The sequence below is a fragment of the Sinocyclocheilus grahami genome, unplaced genomic scaffold (genome assembly GCF_001515645.1).
Source record: "Sinocyclocheilus grahami isolate Dianchi unplaced genomic scaffold, SAMN03320097.WGS_v1.1 scaffold173.1, whole genome shotgun sequence".
Classification (NCBI taxonomy): domain Eukaryota; kingdom Metazoa; phylum Chordata; class Actinopteri; order Cypriniformes; family Cyprinidae; genus Sinocyclocheilus; species Sinocyclocheilus grahami.
Genome location: NW_015505352.1, coordinates 747509 through 758500, shown reverse-complemented (window position 1 = coordinate 758500; position 10992 = coordinate 747509). Strand labels below are relative to the sequence as shown.

The following is a 10992-nucleotide window of genomic DNA, read 5'->3' as shown; positions in this document are numbered from 1 at the left end:
ATATATATATATATATATATATATATATATATATATATATGGGCTTTATGTGCATTTAGTAAGTATGAGTGTGCGGGTGAGAGAGGGAAAGAGTGAAAGAGAGAGAGGAAGAGCGAGAGAGTGCTCAACATAGATGGTGTAAACAAATAGTGGCAGTGGCTTAGAGACCGCTATACTTGTTTAAACTACACTGGGGTGAAACACGCCAGGCCAGACATCTTCTCTTCATGGACAAAGGGAAGGCTCTTTTAGCAGGTTGACCAAAAGTGATTTACCATTTAATAAAGGTACTTCATGTAACACTTACACTTACAGAAACAGTTGCTGAGCCTAGATTTAGCATTGGAACTTTAGTCCCCTTCTGACTCACACTTCACATACTATACATTTAAAAACGGCTGTCAGGTGTGTCCTACTTCAAAAAAAAAAAAAAAAAAGGTTAATAGATGGTAAAATGTCTGTAAATTTTTACCAATGTAAATGTTTGTTTTTATTGTATTAAAGTCAACCTCATAAGTATAATATACAAACAGACAAGATCAAATCTATAATGTTTTTTCTAAAAAAATACAGATGTTCTCAGAAACTTCTCACAGTTTATCTTATATATATATATATATATATATATATATATTTTTTTTTTTGTGAACCCGGCCTCTGGTCTTGTTTTAGGAAAATCACATTCTGTCCATTCTGATATCCAATGCCCACTTTCCACGTGCTAATCATGGTGGATAAAATCAAGTCCCACCCTACATTTTCTCTCATTGAATATCCTGTTTCACTTGGAAGTACGTCATGTTACAGTAGTAAAAGTGAAAAAAAAGAGCAGCAAATCATGTTAACTTTAAAGTGCAAAAAGATTAATAATGTAATTTGCACCCCATACTTGTTCAAATAATCAAAATATACATATTTTTAAATCAAACTTGAATTGTTTACGCTGAAGCTGTGCGATTTACAAGTTATTTTGCAATTTGCAATTAGATTGGGCCTGAAAACAAAAAGCACTCATTAGGAGATCAGTGAATTAATTCTGTGTTGTGGTTTTGAGTGAGGGAGATGAATGAGAGACCTCGATAAGCTCCCTTCTGCTCTCAAACTGTAAGAGAATGGAAGCGATATCTATCTCTGCTTTAATGACTCACTATGGGTTTAATACTCATTCAGAGGACAAAAACAGTCAAAAAGGGCCTTCTTAAGAAAAATCAGATTACAAGAAAGAAATACATTGAATGTTCAACACTTTAAGACATCAAACACCTGCCTCCTTTGCACAGGGCTAAAACTACAGTCATAGACATCCATAAAAGACCTCTAACGTGCCTGCCTGCAGGGAACAAATTCTGACCAGTCAAATACAATGATATAGTGGATTATTTTAGAATAGGGACCATTCAGGACTCTCAACCAAAGAGAAGTGGGCTAATAACTAACTTTGAATAAACAAATGTCAAAGTTAGCATGGTGGAGCACTCGCTCTACATCTCTTACTAAATACTCGGCCCTTTAAGATGGCAACACAATGAGCAACAATGAATAAAACATTTAATAATGTGCTGTATTAGAGCATCCCGAGGCATTTTACAATTTCAACCAAGTTAAAGCCATATACAACGCATCTGTAAATGTCAAAAGGGCGCTCTCCCATTCAAGCAAACTTGATTTGTTGAAAGAATGCAGCATGGGAATTTAATCCAATTGTGAGAGATGAAAATCAATCTTGGCTGATGCTGAAATGATATGGTCTATTGGAAGGGTCACCTAATAGGAAAATATCTCGACTCAGCTTGTTCAGAATTAGAGACTGCCACTACCTCCAGGTGAGCGCATGGCAGGTGGGCCATTTGTGTGAGCAAATTACGTTGCACTCATTAACTGTTTCTCTGAGGTCATTTATCAACATGCTTCTTGCTTAGCTTAAGACTTTGTAAAACAAAAACTGAATGCGAAACAAAAAAAGTGCATCCCAAAATTGTGGGTGACTTACATGAAGGCATGATAGATGAACGCCCATCCTCTGGGTCTTTCCAGCACGTTGTACAGGCAGTTCTGTAACTTTCTGTAGCGTTTGCTGGAGGCAGAAGTGGTCGCCCTCGGGCCTGGTGGCACCGGCAGCGGTGTGCCCAGTAAGCCAGTGCGGTGAGACGGATGTCCGCGCTCTGGGGTCGATGGCTCGCTTCTTTCAGTGTGAACAGCCGTGAGAGCCACAAACTCAACCCGCCTGTCATCATTGGGTGCAGGGGGGGCCAGCATCCTAATGCCTCCGTTATTTGAAGGGCTACCCAACATTATTGTGTTGACACAAGCAAACTAGTGCACCATTTACAGCAGAGATTAACTGATATTGTTTTTTCCCCGAATGAACGAAAATTATTATTTGTATTTGTTTAAGTGTCCTACAGCTGATCCGCAGAACTGTTTTTTTTATTTTTTTATTTCTAATTTCTAACACAATGATAGCTAAATAATTATCATACTACAATAAAAATACATTATTTTTAATAATAATATAATAATAATTCAAACTGTGATTTTTCAATTATTATTATCATCAATAATACGCTTTTTTAAGTTTAGTTGCAAAGATCACCATTTAAATTAAAATTCAAACTTAATCTTGACAAACACAATATGTGGACACTGCAATTAAGAATGAATATCTGTTACATACAAAGTTGAATAATTTATGCAAATAACCATACAAATTAACGCTATTTTTAGAGACCTACTGGAATTTATCGGTGGGGTCGATGTTAAACAACCGATAACTGATTAAGTAGAAAAGTGTGAACACCAGTAAATAACGATCTCTAAAAGCCTATACAGTAAAACTTACTCTATTAATCGCTTCCAAACAAAACAATAATTGTTGTAATCAGCAAAATAAGAAAATAACGTATTAGGACATTTAAGGTCATTATCACTAATCACAAAGACACGATCATTAAAACCCTGACTCCACGTTAATATGAATATTTCAGCTCAGTTTTCATCTTAAATCGTAACACTTCATGGTGAGACTCTAACGTGCGAATTAATTACTCAATAGTTTTGGAATACATCCAGTGGCACAAAAAAAACCTCAATAACTAGTTTTCCTGTCTAAGCACACAGCAGAAATGTTTAGAAGTAAACGACATGCCCGGTTTCCCCCTCCGGAGCGCGATGCTCATTACGGTTCTTTGGGGAGGAGTGGAGCCGGTCCGTGAGAGATGAATTCAAAGTCGTGCCCGTAGTTCGGTCATTTCAAGACTGTCCCAAAAGTCCGTGACATATTATAGAGTCCAAGACGCTCAGCGGTGTAGACGGAGAGAGTGCGTAACCGGCACGTGCTGCGCGCAGTGAGATGTTGATGAAAGTGAGAGCCGGATAGACGCGAGGAGAGGGAGGGATGGCTGGTACCGCCACCAAATTTAGATGAACGGATTATGTTTTCTGTTTTCCCTCAGGACCAAGTCACATCTTTTCCGAAATTTCCACTGAGGTGTTCGGCACGGCGAATGCAGATGCTACGCCGGGGTTTGGCTCAGAGACATGCTTTAATAACAATAAAGCGCATGACCCGAGCAAACGCTCCCTCAGTGAGTCAACTGTCAAAACAGAGTTGCTTTTTCAACACAGCGTGCGTATTGTGGGGGTTTGGGGAGGTCTGGCTCTAAAGACTCGAACCTTCTAAAAGAAATTAACAAACATTTTAAATAAATCTCACCGTACCAAAAAGTCAGTCATGGCACGTAAAGCTGAGGAGGTAACGGGTCGGTTGATATATCGACCAAACATGACAATTAACATAATAAATAAACTGATAAACAACTAACTACTTTTCCTACGATATTATAGATTTATGAAATGAATTTCTAACAAAAACTAAAGTGCGTTTGTTTAAAAGGTCAAATTAATTAGGCTACGTTAACATACTGTGACGCCAAATGACAGATTTCTGCACGAGACTAACCTCAACAATTTTGCACCCTCAAAACTACAAGAAAGTATAATAGAAAATAAAAAGATAAATCCCCCTTGTTGTAGCAGCTGTAATTCACAAATTGTGCAAACATCAAACATTTATCCAACTACATGCTGGATCAATGCACTTCTGTGTAAACATGCACTCAGTCATATCAAGAGAATCAATCAAAAGGCCATTTTGTTGATGTCAAGGCCAAGATTACCCCTCTTGAACAGGTGCTGGGGATGTGCTGTACAGTATTCTAAGCTCTGGACATGTGCTTCAGTAAATGCCAATATTGTCTGCATGTGTCACCTAACCATAAGGACAATAGTAAAATAAGAATAGTAATAGTCTCTCATCACTCTGTTATATTGCAGTAAACTATGGTTATAAAAGTTAGAGATTTAATGCCTAAGTTATATGGTGTTGATGGCTGATGATGGAGCGAAGAAGAGGGACATCAACAATCAATACCTTGCATTTGGTTTATGTGATTTTATGCAGACCGTTCCTAATGGCTTCGGCCGCTGCTGCTTTAGAGCAATCGTGGAATGCATTAGTCCTTTGCCTCTTAAGCCCTATGCTTTATTCCCTGCATGCACCCTTGTGCAAGTCTGCAACATTCTTCAATTCACCAATGATACTTGTGGCACAGATAATTCTAAAAATGGTAGGGCTTACTTTCCACATCAGGTGAAATTTTCAAAAGGGAAAAAGCTAGTCTGGACACACCTATCCATAGCATTCCTGCAGCTCAAACAGTATAGAATATGGCACTAGCAACGCCAAAGTCATGGGTTCGATTCCAAAGGAATGATTGAACTGATAACGTGTACACCTTAAATGCAATGTAATTTGTCAAATGCATAAATGTAAAAGTAATTATATCCTGAAAACTTTAAATAATAAGTAAATAAACAATAATAGCAGTTAAAATGTAATCAATATCAGTGCAGATATGATTGGTTAATTATTTTGATGTAATATGGGTTAACATTAAACATAGAGTTTCTATATGCTTCTCTTGAACATAAGACTGGTTCTTGAAGAAACCAATAAGGACATCTACATGTGACATGACAAGACTGAGCTCGGTTTTACTTAATCGCATATCATTTGTTAAATTCTAATCTGTTTAGTCCTTATGTTAGTGTAGGTGACCCATAGCAACCTCATAGGATTAACTTCAAACGTTTCACTAGAGAGAATAAATCAGGGTCCACCTACTCATAAAAGAATAGAGTCCCCTCCTAACGCCAGCAATTAACACGAAAACTGACTGATACAAGTCCCAAACCTCAAACCCAGAATTCTGATGACACACGGCAGCTGGGCAAGGTCAGTGGACACGGGAGAAATGCACCCCTTTCTTTTGAGGGCCAAATGTCACTGCTAAAACAAATCTACTGAAAGACATAAACACCTTCTCGCTTTCCTTTGGCACATGGGTGCAAATAGACAACAAATGTGATGAGGCAATATGGGAAAACTTCTCACTACTCACACTCACAGGACACATTCACTCACGTCCCAGAAAGCACTGTGTTATCCAAAACTGAAAGCCCACAGAGGGACATTAGAAGAATTTAAAAATACACACACATCAGCAAGACTGGTAAGACCTCAGGCCCTCACTTCCGCTGTGCTCTGCAGAACATGGGTGCTCAGCAATGTTTCCCACACCAAAAATATTGTTTAGCTTATTAAATGGTTTCTTTTTAATTGACTTCATCAATACCTCCTTTTTTACAGTCAACATAAAACAACAGATGTTCTACAACTTGTAGATGTCAGGTGAATTGCAGTCATAGGAGTTTGTACAATTGCATTTGTGTGATCTGCTTGCGCCCCACCGATGCTTAGGGGCTTAGACACCTTTTCATACGCTTTACTATTACTATTTTTTAAAATCACCCATTCCCATACGAATTACATCACAAGAATGAATGTGAAATATGCATCTTGTAAAATAGTTGTTTTTCCAAATTTCAACTCAATTGCATCTTTAACAAGCAGATGTGCTCATTCTGCGGCATTTCGAGAGCTTCGAAATCATTTCGCAAAACAATTGCTTATTTTGATTAGTAGTTGTTTAAAAGCCTCCTTTCTCCTACCACTAGTGAACCCCAACGCACTTTATTAACTGTTTGCAATGAAACAGGAACCCAAAAATAATCACAAAAAGTTCAAGAACAGTTCAGAACCATTAAAAATTAAATTAAAAAACATGACATAAGGCAAAAACAGCCCAAAACAAATTCAACTCACAAAGAACCAAGCTGTTTTAAAACAACACTAGACCAAAGATAAGACATGAGAATTTGTACAAGCACAAGGGAAACAAGCTCAAAAGACACATCTACTACGCAAAGACTAAACAGGACTGATGAACAGCAATCAATAACAACAAGACAGGACTAAAGAATAAATCAATAGAAGAGGAAGAGGAAACGTCAACAATGGCTGAATTCGGAATAGCATATTATCATATTACAAGAGAAATAGTAAAAGTATGCTATTCCTTATTCAGCTATGACAAGAAAAAGGAAGATACAAAATAAATGAAACAATGATACAAAGACCTAAAACCTTTGCAGAACCAAGTATGTGGAACTTAAGATCATTCGGACTGTGACTAGGCAATTAATTTTTACAGATATTATTTATACATCAAATTATACTCTGTGGGTCAGTCAATCAAAACAAACAGTTTGTGCAGTCTGTGGCTGGACTAGAACCTGCCTCTCTTAAACTAACGTCCAAATCCATTATTTCCTTTTCCAAAATGATGTCAAGACGCATGTGCAGCCCAGAGGCTGGAACAGAAGCACGGTTGTATCTTCTGCTGAGCAGGACGAGCTGGTGTGGTTCCAGTACCTTGAATGAAAGAGACCTTTTGAAGGACCTGTGAGGGCTGAGACAACTTTCTCCCACCCAAATACAAGGCCTTTTTGTATCTAAACTCCTTGACCTACCATAGAGCACATCTGTAAGGCAGTGTCCACCAAAGAGTTTTTCCCTGAGGCTAGCATGTTTTTGAAATGTGCATTTCCGGACTACAACAATATTAACATGATAAATGCTTGGAGGAACATTTCATTACACATAAGAGCTCTCAAGCACTCACAGCTGGGCTGGGCGTTGTCAAAAAAGTACCTGGCAATTTCAGCTGGCTTAAAATGTTTTGGTGGACACACAAGCTAAGTTTAAAATGTCCTTATATCACCCACCTTAAGTTTAAAACATTGATTGCATGTGCAGTACAGAACGTCACAATAGAAGGAGTTTGCTTTCCAGTTCTTGCCCACTTTTGTCACCTCAATCTCCCAAACACTAAGGCACCGGAACAGCTCAGGACTCGGGCATGTCCAGAAGAGTCTGGACAAGGGTTTTGTAGCTCCAGACTCTCTCTGAGATTACTGGTACAGACATTGGTACAAATCGTAAGGAGCCAAATTCCTAAAGCTTTGTCTCAAAACAAATGGGTCAGTCATTTACAGATTCCAAAACCGAACAGAGCGCAAGGGAAACATGGATTATCCTCAATATAACACAGCACTACTAAGATTCCAGTTCAGAGTCCAACTGTTTAATCCAACAGTTATTTACTTTAGTTTACTGAAAATAAAAGCTCTTAGACCAATACCTCTCCCTTTACAATGCAATGTTTTGCACATACACAGAGTCAGAAAACCCAGCATGTTGAAAGAATGATATATCAGTATTATACTGGTTATCCACTAAAATTCAAGATTTTTATTTATTTATCAGTATATGGTTGATATTATTAGATATTTAATCGTGCATGCTTACATATCCTATTTTAACATTTAGATTATCTTTGCAATTATTTAATGTTCACTTAAATGTAATTTTTAAAAACACTAAAAATTGTTTAATATGTTTAGCAAGTCTCAAAATTAATATCCACTTTTTACTGAAAATTATAATGTTTTGATGCCTAAATTCACTTGTAGAAGATAAAACAACTTATTTTATTATTATTTAAAAAAATTAATACAGACAAAATTGCATTGTCATTTATGGGTTATACTTTGTAAAATCAACAAAAAAGCCCAAGTTATATTAAATACTAGTGATGTCTCTCTAGTGACATCTGCTCTAATGATGTTTGCATATGTATGCATTTAAATATGGCTTTAAAGGAACTCGCCTCTATTTTTGAAAATAGGATCATTTCCCAACTCCCCTAGAGTTAAACAGTTGAGTTTTACCGTTTTGGAATCCATTCAGCCGATCTCCGGGTCTGACGGTAGCACTTTTAGCTGCAGCTTAGCATAGATCATTGAATCTGATTAGACCGTTAGCATCTTGCTCAAAACTGACCAAATGACCAAAAAAGTGTTCCTTTAAAATGCCAGTACAGTTTTTTTTTTGCTGTAAAGCTGTTAGATACAAATAAAGTATACTAAAAATGAATTGAATAAAGACTAAATCAGTATGAGAGATCAGTAATTGAGGGTCATGTAATGAAATTTAGAACCACGTCCAAAGTTGAAGCCTGATCCGCTGGGTTTCCCCTTTGATATGATGAGGTGTCTAAAACTATCAACACAACGGCTGTGCCAAGCAAACAGCTAGAAGTGCTTTCTCAATGACAACAATAGGCTGGCACAAGGTGACAGGCTACAATAAAAAAACAACAACAACCGTGTAATGCTCATTGCAATGTCTTACATCAGATGATTTATTGTACATGATTTTGGTGGTGGTATTAAATGAACAAATCTCTCATGGTCTCTCATGACCGGTTTCAGCTAATCTTTTGGATGATTCCTTGGCCTGAAGAAACTCAACAGCCAAGACAAACAGAGTTAATAAATCCAAGTCATGCCAGGATTAGGTACAGATATTCACCAGGCCCCATATCTCAAATATTAAGATCCAATGCTCACTCATTAATGCAGTAATTGTTCACCGCATAGGACGATTAGGCATGTCCACAAGTATAGTTCTGGCCTCACACTTTTTTAATAAAATAAATAGCGATAAAAGAAAAGAAATGAAAGTATAACACAACTAGCAGCTGTGTTAATTAAAAAAAATATAAAAAAATAGCCAAAAAGAGTTCTTAGTAAACCACTTGTATTCTCAAAAGCTGAACGTTTAGGCTGAGTTTCTAGCCATTGCTCTGACTACACAACTAGAGTCTTTCTACTACTTTCTCTGTTCCCTTCTAATCAAGTCTTCCTTTCAAGATTTAGGCCGGATAAGGAATGCCGCCTGACCTCCCAAAGCTTAATGCTCCTTCACAAACCCGTGACTCAACCGTTTAATTTTTTGGCATAAAAAAAAAGTTTTTTTTTGTGTGTGTGATTTTGGGCGATATGCTGTTACAAATGCAAGCACTCTCAGGCCATTGACAGATCCAGGTGTCGTAGCGAGCGATGTCCGATTCGTAAACGATCAGTCTGTCGCGTGACTAATGAACGAAAGCCTCGGAGGGTAATTATGTTCTTCATAAATTATCTTTGGCTGCATTTGATGAATTCATAAGTTGGAATAGGATGAAGATTGCGTAGGTGACCTTGTTCGGGGAATTTGGCTGTTGAAAATTAAAATGAACGCACTCAACGCAGTGAACTGAATGAGCAGGGTAAGGTTGCCAGGTTTTCACAAAACACGCAAAATTGCTACCCAAAACTAGGCAATCGCGTTTCGAGGGGGATCCCCCGGTAAAAATCGCATTCCGGTGGGGTAAAATGCACTTTTTTAGTGGGGTTCCCCTTGCAAAATTAGTATCTTAGGAGCTAAATATCACGTTATTGGGGTCGCTTAACCCCACGGCAACAGTGTTAAAGTAGCCCAATTCCGCGGGAAACCCGTGGACTTGGCAACACTGTGAATGAGTCAGTAAAATGATCCGATCTTCCCATCAGTACTGAATCATTCAGAATGATTCGAAGTCAACGGTCCGAGCAGTTATATGATTTATTATTTTACTGAACCAAGAAATATTTGTTCGACCGTGAGTCGATTTGTAATACGCCAAAAGCTATGACTGAGTAAGAGTAGTCTATGGTAGAAAGAGCATCTGAGAATATGGAAACGATCTTTTAAATACGAATAGCAGAACTGTTGTAACTGCACTAGAAAGATGTATCTGATGTAAATGCACAGTATAATTAAGTTCTAATTTACTTATTTTTGAGTCATGTCAGCAATTAACGGACTGAGACACAAATTGCAATAAAACATTTATTAATAACACAACGGCTTAATATGTATTTAGAAGTGGTTCTTTGAAAACTAGATTTGATTCGCAGAAATGAGTCGGTGAGTTCTAAACACAAATGTGCCTACAGTGATTGAGCACTAGTCAGGTTGAAATGGCGCCACCGTGTGTTGAAAATAAACACCGCCACTCTCCAACAGTACAGGAACAGAACGTTCAACTGCGACGTCAAACCTAATGTACTCAGTTAAAAATAAATGTACTCAAAGTTAATAACCTAATGAAAACATTTCTAAATAGCCTTCATTTGGTAGAATGAGGCTACTACATGACAAAAGACGAGTTAAAACCTTAATCTCAAACCACCAGGAAGCACGTCCACTCAATACTTTATTTACAATGTACTGTGATATAAAAAAACACAACTTCCAACCTTTTTGGGAGTTTTTATTTTCTCACAAACCAAGGTCTGTTTACAAAAAAAAGAACACAAAAACAAAATTTGTACCAAGGTATTGCATATCATGCTGGCAGATAATGAAAACATTTCTAAATAGCCTTCATTTGGTAGAATGAGGCTACTACATGACAAAAGACGAGTTAAAACCTTAATCTCAAACCACCAGGAAGCACGTCCACTCAATACTTTATTTACAATGTACTGTGATATAAAAAAACACAACTTCCAACCTTTTTGGGAGTTTTTATTTTCTCACAAACCAAGGTCTGTTTACAAAAAAAGAACACAAAAACAAAATTTGTACCAAGGTATTGCATATCATGCTGGCAGTCATAACTGCATGCAAAACAACATGACCAACATTTATAATAGGAAAAAAAT

The 10992-nt window shown here is 37.4% G+C and overlaps 1 protein-coding gene across 1 annotated transcript in view; it reads right to left on the bottom strand.

The window, feature by feature from the left end:
• The window catches only part of LOC107593542 (potassium voltage-gated channel subfamily KQT member 4-like), a 50598-nt gene extending 48155 nt beyond the window's left edge, over nucleotides 1-2443 (bottom strand). Inside the window, exon 1 of the mRNA XM_016283303.1 lies at nucleotides 1991-2443. Coding sequence (XP_016138789.1) covers nucleotides 1991-2292 — 302 coding nt within the window. The 5' untranslated portion in view covers nucleotides 2293-2443. The remainder of the gene's footprint in view (nucleotides 1-1990) is intronic.
• Between the last annotated feature and the right edge of the window lie 8549 nt (nucleotides 2444-10992).